General features: G+C 44.1%; 1 protein-coding gene across 1 annotated transcript in view; it reads left to right on the top strand.

Annotated features, from left to right (window-relative positions):
- LOC149459532 (ATP-binding cassette sub-family C member 3-like) overlaps window positions 1-20,440 on the top strand; it is a 48,416-nt gene that overhangs the window by 7,002 nt on the left and 20,974 nt on the right. Inside the window, exons 3-11 of the mRNA XM_089681007.1 lie at window positions 293-439; window positions 4,601-4,688; window positions 7,397-7,463; window positions 12,145-12,271; window positions 12,533-12,709; window positions 14,165-14,332; window positions 14,632-14,815; window positions 19,058-19,163; window positions 19,701-19,854. Coding sequence (XP_089537133.1) covers window positions 293-439; window positions 4,601-4,688; window positions 7,397-7,463; window positions 12,145-12,271; window positions 12,533-12,709; window positions 14,165-14,332; window positions 14,632-14,815; window positions 19,058-19,163; window positions 19,701-19,854 — 1,218 coding nt within the window. The remainder of the gene's footprint in view (window positions 1-292; window positions 440-4,600; window positions 4,689-7,396; window positions 7,464-12,144; window positions 12,272-12,532; window positions 12,710-14,164; window positions 14,333-14,631; window positions 14,816-19,057; window positions 19,164-19,700; window positions 19,855-20,440) is intronic.

The following is a 20,440-nucleotide window of genomic DNA, read 5'->3' as shown; positions in this document are numbered from 1 at the left end:
TTAGAATGCCTATGGTACCCAGAAAATCCAGTGTCTCATCCATAGTATGTTCCATTTAGACTGGTATAAAGATGTTGGTATGAAAATTGAGCTCAAAGGATGAGGTGTCTGGTATAATTTTTTTCGTATTTCTTATTATAATAAAAATGAGCACGCAAAGGTTCTGGGTTTGCAAAATGTCTTCAAGGCTCCGCGGGGGCGGGTTTACATATTTACAGATAGGGGAGATCTCTGTTTGCAGTAACATCATTGTATAAAGAAGTCACGTCTAATCTTTTCAACTGCTTTGTAGGTGGCCCTGACCACATTTGCTGTGTACGTCAGTGTTGATGAGAAGAACATTCTGGATGCAGAGACAGCATTTGTGTCCCTCTCACTGTTCAATATATTGAGATTCCCTCTGAATATGCTGCCCCAAGTCATCAGCAACCTTGCTCAGGTGAGGAAATCCTATATATCCTATATGTGCCTCTTCCTCCATATCTAGAGAAGAAATACATAACAATAATGATCTTTGGGCTTTTGCCAGTAAATAGTTTGTAGCATTGTGTAACATTTAATGTAATGACAGTATCAAAAAATATTCGGATTTGTAGAAAAATCATTATTGTTATCCAAACGTCACTCCTGGTAGAAAAGAAATAAATGAATTGTAATAACTGAGGTCTATGCATTGCAATAACTCACAATAAAACATGCATTTTACCATTGTAATACAAGAGGTAGAAATGGAACCGCTCAACTTAAACTCTATGATGAAGCTCCTAGTGGAGTGAAACGCGTAAAAAGGAGCAGATGGATTTTTCCTGTATTTGTTATTTTTAACTACTTGCCAACCACAGATAGCCGAATGACGGCTACACTGCAGCCGGCCATTTCTGGGAGGGCGTCATATGACATCCTCCCAGAACGCGCTCTCCTGCACGCCCCCAGGGGCGCGCACCCGGCGATCTCCATGATCGCTGTCTCCTACGGACACAGCTGATCACGTGATGTGGTAAAAGGTCAATCACAGCGGCCTTTTACCACGTGATCAGCTGTGTCCAATGACACGCTGATCACCGGGAAATGCAATTGCCGGTTCTCAGCTGCACTTTTCTCACGCTGTCAGAGCGCGAGGAAAGTACTGCCGAGAACCGGTAGTTGTCAGAGCAGGGATCGGCACCGATCATTAGGGCACTAATGATCAGTGCCCTGATGATCGGTGCCCAGCAGTGCCACCCACCAGTTCCACCCACGTGTGCCCAGCAGTGCACCCACCTGTGCCCAGCAGTGCCACCCAGCAGTGCCACCTACCTGTGCCCAGAAGTGCCACGTACCTGTGCCCACCAGTGCCACCCACCAGTGCCCATCAATGCAGTGCTTAAGCGAAATCTCCTGTGCGCAAGGACTCAGGCGGGTGGCGAATAGATGGAACCAGACCTGGAAAGATCGACCACCAATGCATGTAGAGTTGTGCAGCTCCAAATAAGGCTGGGGAAGCCCAACCAATACTGCAAATTGAAACAAAAACGAGAAGCGCACCAACCTTGCGCATTACCTCAGTAACCAAAGTTTATTAATTGTAAAATAATACTCACAAACAGCGAATAAAATCAGGCATATAGGTCCTCAAAGGGACCTGAAAAGTAGAAAGCCAGCGCGGATCCCATCATGGGGGTAGATACTCAGTACAGTTGACGCGTTTCGAAGGGAATCCCTTCTTCATCAGAGCAGTGCTGCCAGTCAGTGCCACCAGTCAGTGCCCAGCGGTTGTGCCAGTCAGTGCCCAGCGGTTGTGCCAGTCAGTGCCCAGCAGTTGCGCCAGTCAATGCCTAGCAGTGCCGCCAGTCAGTGCCACCTATCAGTGCTGTCTATCAGTGCCACCTATCAGTGCTGCCTATCTGTGACACCTCTTTAGTGCTGCCTATCCGTGCCACCTCATTAATGCTGCCGCCTATCAGTGCCCTTCAGTGCTGCCTATCAGTGCCACCTCATTAATGCTGCTGCCTATCAGTGCCCTTCAGTGCCACCTATCAGTGCCCATCAGTGCTGCCTCATCAACGCACATCAGTGAAGGAGAAAAATTACCTGTTTGAAAAATTTTATAATAGAAACAAAGAAAAAAAATTTTTTTTTTGCAATTTTTTTGTTTATAGCGCAAAAAGTAAAGTGCCCAGCAGCTATTAAATACCACCAAAAGAAAGCTCTATTTGTGAGGAAAAAAAATGATAAAAATTTCATATGGCTACAATCTTGCATGACCGCGCAATTGTCAATCAAAGTGCGACAGCGCTGAAAGCTGAAAATTGGCCTGGTAAAGAAGGGGGTATAAGTGCCCGGTAGGCAAGTGGTTAAAAAACTCATCTTGGACTCTAAGAATTTGAGCGGTTTCATTACTACCTCTTGTACTGCAATTTTCAGCTGGTCACGAACTGCTTGGAGTTGGCATCCTTCGGTCGGGGGATGAGAATCCTAGAGCGGAGTGTTTCGGATTGTATACACTTTACCATGTAATATGGCAATATGCAGTAACACAGCAGTTTGTACAGTGGTGCCATTCATTTAGATTGAATACATACATAAGAAGCACTACAATCTCCTGTTGTTACTGTCCAGTCATGTGTATGACCAACTTCTTCGTTGAGCTGAATTACTTCCGTGAGATTGCTTCTGTCAAAAATGAACCTCTAAATGACATAGGAGGTGCTGAGGGAAATCCATCAGATAGCAGTAAGGATGTCACACCAATGGAGATCAAGTACAGAATCATTTTTAAGGATATTAAAAAGATAAGAAAGCCTACACGATGTGCAGTTTCACAACTTCTTCCTTCATCAAGACTTGTATGTTATGTCCTGCAAGGATGTTTGGACTCGAACGTTTGAGAGTGTTTGTAGATTTCACATCCAATATTAGTGTCAGGACCGGGATCTGAACCCACAGCCTCTGCTATGTCTGGCAGTAGCTTTCCTTGCTGAGCCACCTCACATGCTGGTCAGCTCCCTGTCTGAATGCTAGGATAGTCTTGCATTTTACCTTGTTTCTGGTGAACCTTGAACTTGCTCCACCCATGAACGTTCCTATTCAAGCCATGCCTTGGCACTTCCTGTTTGCTAGATTATTGTGCTTTCTCCAGCTAATATCTCACTACTTTGCATACCTGCATCTGTCCTTCTCTCCAGTTCCCCTTGTCTCCAAGGGGCTTGTTCCTCGATTACGCTTTCGCTTGATCCCAACCTACAACCACTTGTTAATGACCTTTGACTCATTTACTGACTACGACTCTGCTTGCTCCCTACCTGCTATATCTGCTAATGGACTCCAGCTTGCGCGCATCCTGGTGGGGCAATCCTGAGGACCATGGCCTGGTAATAACATGCAGCAATACTCATCTCCACCATCAGGAGCTTTGGTGAATACCAGTAAGTGCTTAGACCCCGCACCTTGGGTGCAACCACTTGTTAATGACCTATGGCTCATATACTGACTACGACTCTGCTTGCTCCCTACCTGCTATATCTGCTAATGGACTCCAGCTTGTTCGCATCCTGGTGAGGCAATCCTGAGGACCATGGCCTAGTAATAACATGCAGCAATACTCATCTCCACCATCAGGAGCTTTGGTGAATACCAGTTAGTGCTTAGACCCTGCACCTTGGGTGAGCCTATGTCATCCGCTAAGGTGGCCTACTTGTATACTTATCCAACTGGTCGGTGGAAGCCTCTCTACAGATATTGCTACTCCGAGCCTGAGCCCTGACCATTAGTGCCAGTGAGTAATACAGCATGAAACATCATAATTTGTGAAATCTGCAAACGCTCTCAAACTTTCCAGTCCAAACATTCTTGAAGGACACAACATACAAGCCTTGATGAAGGAGGATTTGGCAATTTTATGAACCCTCAAAATGTATTGGCTTTCTTATCTTGTTGCTCTATAAATAATAAAATATTATGACCTGTGTGGTACCCCCTAAATTCATTTAAATGGATCCATCCTGCATTATATAAATACTGCCCAGGGCTGGGCTAAGGGGCAGGTAAAATAGGCACCTGCCTTGGGTACTTCAGTAGCTGCAGTGGGGCACAATAAGGGCAGGACTTGCAAATTAAGTTGTTTACAGCAGATAGGAAGAGTTGAACTTTGGCCTTTTAATTTTGGGGACCTTGCCTAAGCACAAACACTGCAGGTCAAGTTTTTGGTCAGTTGCCATGTGGTTGGCATTTAAAACAAAGGAGCTACCTTATCATAATGCATCAGAATAGGCAACTGAGATTAGAAAGGGGACTTAGGCAGGGTGTTGGATGATGAATGGATGTGCAGAGCTCCCATCACCAAATAGTTAATTTCCCATGCAATTCAAACATGAACGTGCATACTGGCCTCACCTGACCATACATGTTCATGTAGTGGTAGAACGTTTCCAGCCGACCTCAGTTACATCTCTATATAGTGGCAATAATTTAATGCTGAAATGATTCAATCCACCAATCCACTCTGCTTCTGACAACCACTATGGGGTCTGCTCCTCCCCATATCTATAACCAGCAGTCACGATATGCCTGTGGCCTGCTCATTGACTATTATGAACTTTGGTCATTTTATCTTCCATTGCAGGCAAGCGTCTCCATAAAAAGAATTCAGAATTTCCTGGCCAATGATGAGCTGGACCCTGATGCCGTGAACAAGGATAAGACAATTCCCGGTAAGTTCACTTGTTTGCTGCCCTTCACAGGGCAAGGCATCCTATGGTAAAGTGGGAACTACAATTTGTTATCAGTGGGGTGATATTAGTGGGACATCAATCAGAAAGCCACTTTTATGTGACTTTACATATATACAGTATTTGCTTCTATATTGTCCTCAATTGCACCTAGCTGTATGTCAGTACAGGCAACATCTTTGCTGAACAACTGCCAACATAAAGTCAATTACATGATTAGAGGGCCAGTCAGTTAGCATTTTCCACACAAGCTTTCATCTGTCGACAGAAATCAGTCCTTGAGCATTTGTTTAGTTATTTTATTGAGGGGATTAGAACTTGGATAGGGTAAGTGGTATATAGGATGCTCAAGGGAACCAAAATCTGAGGACAACATCCTGAACTATTCACAGCTTCTCTTCTATGATGCAGTCTCTGTTGGAGTATTAGTCAGCAGCTCCAGTTGTACCACCCCAGACCCTAGATGAACTCCTCTTCATCCAGCAATCTGGAGATTTTCTTCCTGGGCAGGGGATCTGACTCCTGTTCCTTTAAGTAAAGTGTACAGTCACTAGCAGAGGGCTGATCTGGTTTCCCACCAGAGTGCTCCTTTCCACATCTGCCCAAGGAGGTGCAGGTGTACTCACTCAGACCCTCTCCTGTACCACTTGCGGAATGGCTGCTGCTACCAGTCATATCAGCTGGGCTGCTCCTTTCCTGTCATTCAGGTGGTCCTTGATCAGGGGCCAGTGAATCCTGAGTTTTCCTCCTTTCCAGATCCAGGCTCACAGGCAGGCCCCATCCCACTAGGCTTCCTGGCAGCCTTTTTCCTCCAGCCTCACATCTTCCTGCTTCTCTCTGCTCTCCCACCTGACTCTCTTGCTACTGAGCAGGCTCCAACACTTTTAAGGGAATCCAGCCCTTTGCCAAGCCTCCTGTTGGAGGTCCCTCAAAAGTGCAGGCAACCACTCCTTGGATCCTCCCACTGCCTCCAAGGCCCTCCTCCGATAGACTCAGAGCAGGGAGAAATTCCAGAGGGACTGGTCTGCAGATTCTCCCAATCCTGACCAGAATCTGACCCCTCCGACTATCTCACCTAAGCTGCTAATCAGCTCCTCACTAGCCATCAGGATCTAGCTCCCACTAGCTAAACTAGGAGGGCATAACATGAAGAGTGCGTAGTTCAGAAGTGTGCTATGTACAGAGTGCAGAATACAGGAGTGTGCTTCATACATAGTGCAGAGTTCAGAAGTATGCTTCGTACAGATATCAGAGTTCAGGAGTGTGCCACATATAAAGTGCAGAGTTCAGGAGTGTGCCACATATAGACTGCAGAGTTCAGGAGTGTGCTACATATAGAGTGCAGAGTTCAGGAGTGTGCTACATATAGAGTGCAGAGTTTAGGAGTGTGCTACATATAGTGTGCAGAGTTCAGGAGTGTGCTACATACAGAGTGCAGAGTTCAGGAGTGTGCCACATATAGACTGCAGAGTTCAGGAGTGTGCTACGTACAGAGTGCAGAGTTCAGGAGTGTGCCACATATAGATTGCAGAGTTTAGGAGTGTGCTACATATAGTGTGCAGAGTTCAGGAGTGTGCCACATACAGAGTGCAGAGCTTAGGAGTGTGCTATATACAAAGTGCATAGTTTAGGAGTGTGCTACCTACAGAGTGCAGAGCGTAGGAGTGTCCTACCTACAGAGTGCAGAGCGTAGGAGTGTCCTACCTACAGAGTGCAGAGCGTAGGAGTGTCCTACCTACAGAGTGCAGAGTGTAGGAGTGTCCTACCTACAGAGTGCAGAGCGTAGGAGTGTCCTACCTACAGAGTGCAGAGCGTAGGAGTGTCCTACCTACAGGGTGCAGAGCGTAGGAGTGTGCTACATACAGAGTGCATAGTTTAGGAGTGTGCTACATACAGAGTGCAGAGCTTAGGAGTGTGCTATATACAGAGTTCATAGATTATGAGTGTGCTACATACAGATTGCATAGCTCAGGAGCGTGCTACCTACAGAGTGCAGAGCGTAGGAGTGTGCTTTATACAGAGTGCAGAGCTTAGGAGTGTGCTATATACAGAGTGCAGAGCTTAGGAGTGTGCTACCTACAGAGTGCAGAGCTTAGGAGTGTGCTACCTACAGAGTGCAGAGCTTAGGAGTGTGCTATATACAGAGTGCCTAGATTATGAGTGTGCTACATACAGATTGCATAGCTCAGGAGCGTGCTACGTACGGAGCACAGCGTTCAGAGGCTGTGAGTGCAAGGGCTACAGGACATGGCCTGGTGGCCTGCGGGACTTGTGTTTTGACATATGTGACATAAATGAAGAACTAAATAAATAATGGAAATCAACTACTGAATGGGATCATTACACACATTAGCCACACACAGGCATCAGGATACAATATTTTTGTGCTGGGGTTAAAGGCTAAATGCATAATTTGTGCAGTAACACTTATGTCAAAGCTTCTACTGCCAGTCCAATACTGACCTATCCCCAGTTTAGTGAGATAACGCCATCAAAATCTTCTGAGCGATGCCCGCATTCTCCATTCATTACTATGCAGCAAAAAAATAAAATTGGAATGATTTTGCACCACCTAGTGTTGGCTCTGCACACTACAACCAAAGGAAATTATCCTTTAAGCCATAACAGCAAAAGAAAAATAGTCAAAGTCTCAGTCAAAGCAAAATAACTTTTTTCCGTATTGTTACCAGGAAATGCCATCACGGTGCACAATGGAACATTCAGCTGGGCGAGAAGCAACGAACCGGTTCTACATAAGTAAGAATATTTACAATCATAGAAATGACACAAGCGCATGTTCTTTCTTTGTCTTGATTATGTATTAATATAATTGTAACCAAAAAATGTTTTTTGAATCTTTGTAATGATTACTAGGTGTAGAACTGAATGTGTTCCTGGCTATCATCATAGTTAGTCTGGCTGAAAAAAGACAAAAGTCCATCCAGTTCAACCATTAAAAAAAAAAAGTTATAATCCTACACCCACAGTTGATCCAAAGGAAGGCAAAAAAAACCCCCAGCAAAGCTTGATCCAATTTGCTCCTGCAGGGGAAAAAAATTCCTTCTTGATCTGACTATCATCTTCTCCTTCCTGTTCTCATTTCTTCGAATCTCTGTGACAGTAGAAGGAAGGAGATCCTTATGAGAACACAATGACTATAGTCCAGCCCTAGGTTCATAATAGTGTCCAGGCAGGGGTGGACTGACAACTCATGGGGCCCCCGGGCAATAGGGGATCATGGGGCCCCTGTGTCCTTGCCCAAACTCAAAAAAGCCTATGAAAAAGGTACCAGGGGCATCTCATGGGGCCCCCTACTGACCCCAGGCCCTCGGGCAGTGCCCGAGCTTCCAAATGGTCAGTCCGCCCCTGTGTCCGGGCAATGTGCAGGAATTAATGAGGATGATGCGTATACGGCAAATATGACTTCCTAAACCCATCACCGATAACTTCCGGCCTTTCCTAGTGTTTCTGCTCCCAGTAGACTCATGATAGGTGCTCAGTTACTGCTTGTCTGATACTTCCCTTATTATACACAGCGTCCAGAAAAACCCCTGTTTTGTCCCCTGGTAGACCACTGTTTGCCTGATAACAGCTGCCATGTTGTTTTTGTAATTCTATGGGTCTATGGCAGGGGTGGGCAAACTTTTTGACTTGAGGGCCGCAATGGGTTCATATAATGGACCCGGGGGCCGGACCAAGAGTAGATGAATGATGTGTATGTGTCATCCATAGTAAGTATAGTAATATTCCCCCATAGTAATTAATCCCCCATATAGTAATTCATCCCCCATATAGTAATTCATCCCCCATAGTAATTCATCCCCAATAGTAATTCATCCCCCATATAGTATTTCATCCCCCATAGTAATTCATCACCCATAGTAATTCATCCCCCATATAGTAATTCATCCCCCATAGTAATTCATCCCCCATATAGTAATTCATCCCCCATATAGTAATTCATCCCCCATAGTAATTCATCCCCCATATAGTAATTCATCCCCCATAGTAATTCATCCCCCACAGTAATTCATCCCCAATAGTAATTCATCCCCCATATAGTAATTCATCCCCCATATAGTAATTCATCCCCCATAGTAATTCATCCCCCATAGTAATTCATCCCCCATATAGTAATTCATCCCCCATAGTAATTCATCCCCCATAGTAATTCATCCCCCATATAGTAATTCATCCCCCATAGAGTAATTCATCCCCCATAGAGTAATTCATCCCCCATAGTAATTCATCCCCCATAGTAATTCATCCCCCATATAGTAATTCATCCCCCATATAGTAATTCATCCCCCATAGTAATTCATCCCCCATATAGTAATTCATCCCCCATAGTAATTCATCCCCCATATAGTAATTCATCCCCCATATAGTAATTCATCCCCCATAGTAATTCATCCCCCCTATAGTAATTCATCCCCCCTATAGTAATTCATCCCCCATAGTAATTAATCCCCCATATAGTAATTCTCATGGGGCCCCCTACTGACCCCGGGCCCTCGGGCAGTGCCCGAGCTTCCAAATGGTCAGTCCGCCCCTGTGTCCGGGCAATGTGCAGGAATTAATGAGGATGATGCGTATACGGCAAATATGACTTCCTAAACCCATCACCGATAACTTCCGGCCTTTCCTAGTGTTTCTGCTCCCAGTAGACTCATGATAGGTGCTCAGTTACTGCTTGTCTGATACTTCCCTTATTATACACAGCGTCCAGAAAAACCCCTGTTTTGTCCCCTGGTAGACCACTGTTTGCCTGATAACAGCTGCCATGTTGTTTTTGTAATTCTATGGGTCTATGGCAGGGGTGGGCAAACTTTTTGACTTGAGGGCCGCAATGGGTTCATATAATGAACCCGGGGGCCGGACCAAGAGTAGATGAATGATGTGTATGTGTCATCCATAGTAAGTATAGTAATATTCCCCCATAGTAATTAATCCCCCATATAGTAATTCATCCCCCATATAGTAATTCATCCCCCATAGTAATTCATCCCCAATAGTAATTCATCCCCCATATAGTAATTCATCCCCCATAGTAATTCATCCCCCATATAGTAATTCATCCCCCATATAGTAATTCATCCCCCATAGTAATTCATCCCCCATATAGTAATTCATCCCCCATATAGTAATTCATCCCCCATAGTAATTCATCCCCCATATAGTAATTCATCCCCCATAGTAATTCATCCCCCACAGTAATTCATCCCCCATAGTAATTCATCCCCCATATAGTAATTCATCCCCCATATAGTAATTCATCCCCCATAGTAATTCATCCCCCATATAGTAATTCATCCCCCATAGTAATTCATCCCTCATATAGTAATTCATCCCCCATAGAGTAATTCATCCCCCATAGAGTAATTCATCCCCCATAGTAATTCATCCCCCATAGTAATGCATCCCCCATATAGTAATTCATCCCCCATAGTAATTCATCCCCCATAGTAATTCATCCCCCATATAGTAATTCATCCCCCATAGTAATTCATCCCCCATATAGTAATTCATCCCCCATATAGTAATTCATCCCCCATAGTAATTCATCCCCCATATAGTAATTCATCCCCCATATAGTAATTCATCCCCCATAGTAATTCATCCCCCCTATAGTAATTCATCCCCCCATAGTAATTCATCCCCCCTATAGTAATTCATCCCCCATAGTAATTCATCCCCCATATAGTAATTCATCCCCCATAGTAATTAATCCCCCATATAGTAATTAATCCCCCATATAGTAATTCACCCCCCATATAGTAATTCATCCCCCATATAGTAATTCATCCCCCATATAGTAATTCATCCCCCATATAGTAATTCACCCCCATATAGTAATTCACCCCCCATATAGTAATTCATCCCCCATATAGTAATTCATCCCCCATATAGTAATTCATCCCCCATAGTAATTCATCCCCCATATAGTAATTCACCCCCCATATAGTAATTCACCCCCCCATATAGTAATTCACCCCCCCATATAGTAATTAATCCCCCATATAGTAATTCATTCCCCATATTAATTCATCCCCCATATTAAGTCCCCCCTGTGTCAATTCACTTACCTTTGCTCCGCGCGTTCCTCTCGCCCTTTCCCGCGCCGTTCCGGTGTAGCATGAAAATCTGTCTCCTATGAGGATCTGTCCCCCTCGACGTATCTGCGCATGTGCCAGTTTCAGGCATTAGCAGCCGATCGGCGATCTCCGGCACATGCGCAGATACGTCGAGGGGAACAGATCCTCATAGGAGACAGATTTTCATGCTACACCGGTCTTCAAGGCGGACTGTGAGAGGAGCCTAGCTCCGCGGGCCGGATTAAAAGGTCCTCCGGGCCGTAGTTTGCCCATTGCTGGTCTATGGCATCCTGGTTTAACAGTTGGCAAGGCAGACATGAGCCATGCCACTATAGGGGTTAGGAATGTTTTGTGCTGTAAATGCCGTGTTCATGTTTAACCCGATGTCATTGCTCCACGTCCTGAATCCACCATTGTGGTGGCGTAGTTGAAAACCAAAATTCATCAGACTGGACCTGAATGTGATGAACAACTACTAGCTATGCCATGACGCGATAGATAACGAGTTTCAAAGACACTTCCTCAGAGTAGTTTTGTTGTCCCATAGCTCCCAGTTGGGACAGGGTTCCACCCAGCAACATAAGACCCACCCCCAGCAACAATAGACATCCCCAGGGACAATGGAGGCCCCCTCCACAAAAATAGATCTTCTCCAGCAACAATAGATCCCTCAGCAGCCAGCATCAATAGATTCGCCAACATAGCCCAGCACCACTTGCCGTTACATACATTCAGTGCTGGGGGTGCGGAACTGTGTTCCCACTGAAAAAAAGCCCTGGTTATAGTACCCCAAAGTTGTACTTCGGCAATTTACCTTTTATTATACAAACCAACCAATGTACAAATGTTTCTCCATCCAGAACCACCTTTCATATAGATTTGTCTCAAGAAAAGTTTTAAGACACAGGTGGAGTTTTAAGACTCCACTTTGGTGGAGGTCTATTGAGACATTGGTTGATTCAAAAGGTCCAACAGGTCTAGTTTATTTGACTTGGGAACCTGCTTTCTGGGCATAATGATGATGCATTTTTTGGAGTCACTCTTTAAGCTCTTCTTGATAATCTACTTGATAATGGAAGGAAGTCCTCGATAAAGGAACATTGAAACATTGGTTGGCTCAACAGGTCCAATAGGTCTACTACAGTTTTGGTGTCTTGGAAACCTGCCCTTTTACACATTTTTTGGAATACCTTTTTAAGCTCTTCCTGATAATCTCCTCAAGACAGAATCCAGGACAGCAAAGAAGCCTTGATGGATATTTCTCATTATGTCATAACAAATATGAAAGACATTGGTCATTCCTGGTTAATTACATTTACTCTGATCCTTTTACTCTTCCACAGCATCAATCTGCTGGTCCCCACTGGCTCTCTGGTCGCTATTGTCGGTCACGTCGGCTGTGGAAAGTCGTCTTTGGTGTCGGCTCTCCTTGGAGAGACCGAGAAGATAGAAGGGGATGTCTCCATCAGGGTTGGTAGGATTCTTGTCTACATTTGTTTCCAATGTCATTATAAACCAAATCTTGGGAAAAGACACTTTTAATTTTCCAAGGAAATATCTCTTCCCTACTACTTTATATTTGGACAAAGATCAACAAGTTTTCTCCTCCTCACTCTTATTACATCAACAATCCTGATTGCCAGACATTTGTCATCTCTGGATCTTTGCACAATTACTGACATAATAGTCATCATTCATCATTTTCCTGTTTTGTATCTTATCATTTTTTAGGGTTCTGTTGCATATGTCCCCCAGCAGGCCTGGATACAGAACTCCACCCTGAAGGACAACATTCTGTTTGGCCGGACAGATAATGAGAAAAACTACAAGAAGGTTCTGGAAGCATGTGCCCTGCTCACAGACTTGGAGGTGCTGCCGGGAGGAGATCAGACTGAGATTGGGGAGAAGGTAATTCATTTCCTCCATCATCAACTGCCCACTTTTGCAGGAGGAATAATGTGCAAGAAAATGTCTCTAAAGAAAAGAAAATATTCAGCCTAATTTTCCCAGCATTTTGGATTTTTGGGCTGAGAACCCAATGCTTGGTAAACTGCAGGTAGCACGGGTCTCTCAACACAGAAAACAAGTGTTAAAAAATTGTCCCCCCTGACAGTGGCGTATTTAGGCTTTGTGCATCACAAAATTTGCCCACCCTCATAGAGAGCCTGACATTGACCAACAACACCCCTGCCCCCCCCCCCCCATCCAGAGAGTCACCACCATTGCCCCCATACACCGGCCACTCCCCTCCCACCAAGAGAAAGAAAGACACCTTCTCAGCTCTGGACATCCCCTGAAACGAGAGTCAAGCAGCCCGCAACCTCTCTCATATCCCATCTGGTCCCCAAGCAGCATGTGTCCCCTTTTCCATCCCTTCTTCCAGGAGGGACGATGCTGCCCCCCTGAAAAATGCCGCCCTAGGCAAATGCCTTGTGGTAAAAATGCCCCTGCCCCCTGATACCCTCTGACTCCCTACTCTGACATGTGCTGCTTCCCAGCAGTGTGCAGTGAAATCAGAGTAAAGGGACAAGAGCCTTACAACTGTGCAAAACTGAAGAGAAGTCTGGAGTTCAGCTTTACCCTGACCTGTTGCCTTATGCTTACAACTATTCCCAAGCCTAAAATTTAACCTAACCCCTAAATTAAAGTCTTGACATTAAAGTGCATCTAAGCCCAAGAACGAAATGTAACACATTGCACCTTCTTAAATTTTGTGGCTGCATTAGTTTTCCTTTTTCAGGCTTTTTTTGGCACTTGATGGTTCTGCCAGGAACACCAAGGTGACAACACTCACTTACTGTACCTATTGAGGGAGAGTGTTGCCCTCTAGAACAGGAAGAATGTAGAGCAACAGAACACCTCCTTCTCTTCTTGATAACGTTGAGGGGAGGTGTTCTGTAGTCCACACAGAGCTAGCTGGGAACAATGTAATTAATGAGAGTTGGCACAGAAAATGTTATAGCTTGGATTAGATTTCTGGCAGGATCAATATTTTTGCAAGCTGGAATGCATAGATGTTTACTGTTCACCTGCCAACGGACTCGTAACCCTGTCCAGCCAGTCTTGTGATACGCACACCCAGGGGCGGACTGACAGCTCATGGGGCCCCCGGGCAATAGGGGATCATGGGGTCCCTGTGTCCTTGCCCGCACTCAAACCACACCCAAAAAAGCCTATGAAAGGTACCAGGGGCATCTCATAGGGCACCCTACTGACCCCGGGCCCTCAGGCAGTGCCCAAGTTCCCAAATGGTCAGTCCGCCCCTGCGCACACCACTGCTAAGTCACTAACATCCTTTATCTGTCTCCTGGTTCAGCATTACTGCTCTCTGCTGAAAATCTTTTCCTCCCTCTCACATTACAGGGTATTAACCTGTCCGGGGGCCAGAAGCAGAGGGTCAGCTTGGCTCGGGCTGTATATAGCAATTCTGATGTATATCTCTTGGATGACCCCCTCTCTGCCGTTGACGCTCATGTCGCTAAACACATCTTCGACAATGTCATTGGACCAGATGGACTGCTGCGAGGGAAGGCGAGTACAAATCAGAACATGCCATTCTAGCCTGTGATTTGTGCAGCAGCCAACTGGGCAGCTGCCCAGGGCCCAAGGCTGCATAGCCCAGGGGCCACACTCAGAAACCGCTTTCCCTTTTTCATTATTCACTATAAAATTATTTTGAAATTAAATTGATATATTTAGTTACATAGTTACATAGTCTGGCTGGAAAAGACAAAAGTCCATCCAGTTCAACCATTAAAAAAAAAAAAAAATTTTAATCCTATACCCACAGTAGTCATTTGATATATATTTGTGTTGTGTGTCACTCACAGACTCGGGTACTGGTCACTCACGGTATCAGTTTCCTGCCACAAGTCGATCACATTGTGGTCATAGTGGACGGAAGGGTGTCCGAAATGGGATCCTACCAAGAACTGATGAAGCAAAATGGAGCGTTTGCAGAATTCCTGAGGAACTATGCCTTTGATGATGAGGTGGAGGAGGAGGAGCTGACCAGTAAATCCATTTCATTCTCGCATTATTTTTTTGGGTTATTTTTAGTTTATTTATCATGATATATTATTTATTGTAAAAATATATTTTATATATTTTTTTTTTGTTCTTGTTTTTTTTTTTCTTTTCTTTTTTTTTTAACAATATAATTTTAAAGAAAACCACTAAAAGGTTAAAGTTGTACTTCATACAAAAACACTTATGCAGGCCATAGACGGGGAGAAAACCGGACGGTTTTTTTTTTGAAAAACGAAAAATCGGTCGTTCAATCAGCCGACGTTACCACCATTGCTAAAAAAAGTCAGCTGATTTTCGTCCCGTCTACGGCCGGCAATTAATATAATAGCGGTGTCCCTGCAGAGGGCTCCGCTATTATATTTGACATTTAAAAGAAGAAGAAATAGAATTTGAATAAGAAAAAGAAGAAATAGAAGAAGAAGCAGAAATAGAAGAAATAGAATATGAAGAAGAAGAAGAAATAGAATATGCAGAAGAAGAAGAAATAGAATATGCAGAAGAAGAAGAAATAGAAGAAATAGAATATGAAGAAGAAGAAGAAGAAACAGAATATGCAGACGAAGAAGAAATAGAATATGAAGAAGAAAAAGTTGCAACATTGTATCTATTTGTATCCATATCGGATACAGATGTTTCTATTCGGATACAAATAGATACAATGTTGCTATACTTTTAAATGTCAAATATAATATCGGACTGAAATTCTTTTTTTTTCTCTCTTATTCATATTCTATTTCTTCTATTTCTTCTGCTTTATATTCTATTTCTTCTTTTTATTCATATTCTATTTCTGCTTCTTATTCATGTTCTATTTTTTTCCTTTTCTTCTTTTCCTTCTTCTTTCATGTCACTGCTCATGCACATTTTTTAAAATTGGTAAAAAGATCGGCCAATTTGTCCATCATTGCCGCGAAAATCTGGACAAATTTGGCCGATTATTTTCCAGCAGGATCGATAATCCAAAAGGGCAAAAATCATGAAAACCGGCCAACCGATTACCGCACTAACGATCCGAAAATTGGCCGATTTTTTTTTTTTTTGGCCGATTTTCGGCCATTTTTCAACCCATCTATGGCCCGCATTAGGCTCCAATTACACCATGCAGGCATAATGGAGCATGTGCATTTTAATGGGCTGCCCTAAGAACAAGAAATGTGCAGAAGTCCTTATTTACACATAAATTCCCTGCCCTTCAGGAGACACATAGTAATGCTATTAATACTTCTGGCACCCCAATGCATCTGCTATCGCGTACGCCAAAACATATGGTGCCGAATCACTATGTGTTTCAGTGCGGCAGATTTTTGCGAAAAAAAGTCAAGGATGTTTTGCATGTATCTCACGTGTTGGGCAGCCCATTGAAAAGATTAGGCTGCCATATAACCTGGAAACATTCAATTTTGCCCTTTTTGCACTTGCTGAATTTACATGCAGCTTCAACAAACAGCTATAAATTTTTTTTTATAAATACAACCAAAGAAATAATTTAGCTTTCATTATCGCTGGTCTGCAATTGTGATGGCATGCAGGACTTTAGGCATTTCAAGCTATTGCAGGAAAACAGGTTCTTGGTCTTGGCAGTCTTTCTTTCTTTCAGTGTGTGTCTTCTAATGTTGTCCCTTGGCAGAGTCCCCTTTTCAGTTTGGCCTTGTGCTACTGGACCTTTATCTTGGAAATATTGGTAGCCGTTCCCACATAGGTGTAACCCTTTCAAGCTGGGTTCCCACATCAGTTTCTATGAGGGATGCAATGTGTCTACAAACTCTAGATGGCAGACTAAAATGCCATAGGTCAGTTATGTAAAAATAAACAAGTTATTGTTGAATCGTATTGACAGAACTACCCCTAAAAGTCACTTAGCTTCTGCTATAGCTCGTTCACAATTTCTGCACCGTGTAAGACTCAAAGCATTTCAAGCTATTGTAGGAAAATTGATTCTTGGTCTTGGCAATCTTTATTGTAGTGTGTGGCTTCTAGTGTTGTGCTTTGGCAGAGTCTCTCTTTCAGCTTCTGCTGCTGCCCTTTTATCTTGGTAATTTTGGTACCTGTTCCCACATAGGGTGTAGCCCTTTCAAATTGGGTTCCCCCATAGGGTGTAGCCCTTTCAAATTGGGTTCCCACATAGGGTGTAGCCCTTTCAAATTGGGTTCCCACATAGGGTGTAGTCCTTTCAAATTTGGTTCCCACATAGGGTGTAGCCCTTTCAAGCTGGTTTCCTACATCAGTTTCTATGAGGGATGAAACGTGTCTACAATTTCTAGATGGCAGCGTAAAATGCCATAGGTCAAATATGTAAAAAAAACAGGCTATTGTTGATTCATATTGACAGAACTACCCCTAAAAGTCACTTAGCTTCTGTTATAGCTGGTTCACAATTTCTGCACCACATGAGACTCCAAGCATTTCAAGCTATTACAGGAAAATAGATTCTTAGTATTGGCAATCTTTCTGTTAGTGTGTGGCTTCTAGTGTTGTGCTTTTGCAGAGTCTCTCTTTCAGCTTCTGCTGCTGGCCTTTTATCTTGGTAATTTTGGTACCTGTTCCCACATAGGGTGTAGCCCTTTCAAATTGGGTTCCCACATAGGGTGTAGCCCTTTCAAATTGGGTTCCCACATAGGGTGTAGCCCTTTCAAATTGGGTTCCCACATAGGGTGTAGCCCTTTCAAATTGGGTTCCCACATAGGGTGTAGCCCTTTCAAATTGAGTTCCCACATAGGGTGTAGCCCTTTCAAATTGGGTTCCCACATAGGGTGTAGCCCTTTCAAATTGGGTTCCCACATAGGGTGTAGCCCTTTCAAATTGGGTTCCCACATAGGGTGTAGCCCTTTCAAATTGGGTTCCCACATAGGGTGTAGCCCTTTCAAATTGGGTTCCCACATAGGCTGTAGCCCTTTCAAATTGGGTTCCCACATAGGGTGTAGCCCTTTCAAATTGGGTTCCCACATAGGGTGTAGCCCTTTCAAATTGGGTTCCCACATAGGGTGTAGCCCTTTCAAATTGGGTTCCCACATAGGGTGTAGCCCTTTCAAATTGGGTTCCCACATAGAGTGTAGCCATTTCAAATTTGGTTCCCACATAAGGTGTAGCCCTTTCAAATTGGTTTCCCACATAGCGTCTAGCCCTTTCAAATTGGGTTCCCACATAGGGTGTAGCCCTTTCAAATTGGGTTCCCACATAGGGTGTAGCCCTTTCAAATTGGGTTCCCACATAAGGTGTAGCCCTTTCAAATTGTGTTCCCACATAAGGTGTAGCCCTTTCAAATTGGGTTCCCACATAGGGTGTAGCCCTTTCAAATTGGGTTCCCACATAAGGTGTAGCCCTTTCAAATTGGGTTCCCACATAGGGTGTAGCCCTTTCAAATTGGGTTCCCACATAGGGTGTAGCCCTTTCAAATTGGGTTCCCACATAGGGTGTAGCCCTTTCAAATTGGGTTCCCACATAGGGTGTAGCCCTTTCAAATTGGGTTCCCACATAGGGTGTAGCCCTTTCAAATTGGGTTCCCACATAGGGTGTAACCCTTTCAAATTGGGTTCCCACATAGGGTGTAGCCCTTTCAAATTGGGTTCCCACATAGGGTGTAGCCCTTTCAAATTGGGTTCTCACATAGGGTGTAGCCCTTTCAAATTGGGTTCCCACATAGGGTGTAGCCCTTTCAAATTGGGTTCTCACATAGGGTGTAGCCCTTTCAAACTGGGTTTCCATATCACTTTCTATAAGGGATGCAATTTGTCTACAAATTCTAGATTGGACTAGCCTAAAGTTTCTAAGGTCACCCTGTCGAAAAGTTCAGTCAATAAGAATCAACAATAACCTGAAGTACAGGAACGCTCCAGTGTTTGACAAGAGCTCTTCTAAAACAATGGCAACAATAAAAACATCTGCTTTCCTGGCCAGTAGTTTTTGTTGCCTGCATATACCACCATGGTAGCTCGTTTTCCAGTGTATCAAAGGAAAGCAAAACTAGTCTTGTGCAAACACTTCTTGATTTAACAAGGGCATGTGTTTGGGAGATGCTGATGTCTGTTAATCCCTTCTCTTGGTATGACCACTGATGACAGGTCCACTTTAGATATTGGCAGCTTTTATTTTGATATATTGTATTTATCTGTTATTTTTGTGTTGTAGTAGCTCATGTTATTGTTCCTGCATTGGTTATTGTCTTACATTGTGCCATGTTCCCTCCTCCCCCATACTGAACTTTTCTTCATATGTGTTCCTTCTGTCCAGTCCTGGATGAGGAGGAGGTGTTACTGGCGGAGGAGACACTGAGTAATCACACCGACCTTGTAGACAATGAGCCCATCGCCAACGAGGCCCGCAAAAAGTTCATCAGGTCAGTGTGATGTGTGTGAATGATCTACATGATGTGTGAATGATCGGCATTATGTGTGAATTATCGGCGTGATCTGTGTGAATGATCAGTGTAATTTGTGTGAATGATCTGTGTGATTTGTGTGAATGATCAGTGTGATTTGTGTGAATGATCAGTGTGATTTGTGTGAATGATCTGTCTGATTTGTGTGAATGATCTGTGTGATTTGTGTGAATGATCTGTGTGATTTGTGTGAATGATCTGTGTGATTTGTGTGAATGATCTGTGTGATTTGTGTGAATGATCTGTGTGATTTGTGTGAATGATCTGTGTGATTCGTGTGAATGATCTGTGTGATTCGTGTGAATGATCTGTGTGATTCGTGTGAATGATCTGTGTGATTTGTGTGAATGATCTGTGTGATTCGTGTGAATGATCTGTGTGATTCGTGTGAATGATCTGTGTGATTTGTGTGAATGATCTGTGTGAAATTCAGATCTTGTACTTTTGTGGTGTTTTATGATTTATTCCATGAGGTGACTCATTTGTGTCCTCCAGGCAAATCAGCGTCCTGTCATCGGACTCGGATCCGACGCCGCACGCCATGTCAACACGGAGGAGGGTCTGTGAGAGGAAGATGTCTGAGACTGCGGCAGTGAAGAAACCGCCGGTGGAAAAACTCATCCAGACAGAGACTACCGAAACTGGGAGGGTGCGTGAAATATATTCTCTTCAATCTTAAAGAACAACTCCAACCTTCCCTTCAGCCTTGCAGAGTTGTACAGACCCCCCTCCTAGGAACGCCCACTCCTCCAGACTGACATCCACATATCAACACATTTTAACATTTGCATAACTCCTCCCAAGAGCCAGCCCACTACTTACATCAGGGTTCTTGACAGCGAGTACTGGAAGACATGTATGCGATGATGTGGGGGAGACTCTGGGGACACAGATGTGGGGGAGACTCTGATGGGGACACAGATGTGGGGGAGACTCTGATGGGGACAGATGTGGGGGAGACTCTGATGGGGACACAGATGTGGGGGAGACTCTGATGGGGACACAGATGTGGGGGAGACTCTGATGGGGACACAGATGTGGGGAGAATATGATGGGGACACAGATGTGGGGGAGACTATGATGGGGACACAGATGTGGGGGAGACTCTGATGGGGACACAGATGTGGGGAGAATATGATGGGGACACAGATGTGGGGAGACTATGATGGGGACACAGATGTGGGGGAGAATATGATGGGGACACAGATGTGGGGAGACTATGATGGGGACACAGA

This window comes from Staurois parvus, unplaced genomic scaffold (genome assembly GCF_062004578.1).
Source record: "Staurois parvus isolate SC_StPar_1 unplaced genomic scaffold, SC_StPar_1.0 ptg000255l, whole genome shotgun sequence".
Taxonomy (NCBI): domain Eukaryota; kingdom Metazoa; phylum Chordata; class Amphibia; order Anura; family Ranidae; genus Staurois; species Staurois parvus.
This window is presented reverse-complemented; position numbering and strand designations above follow the sequence as displayed.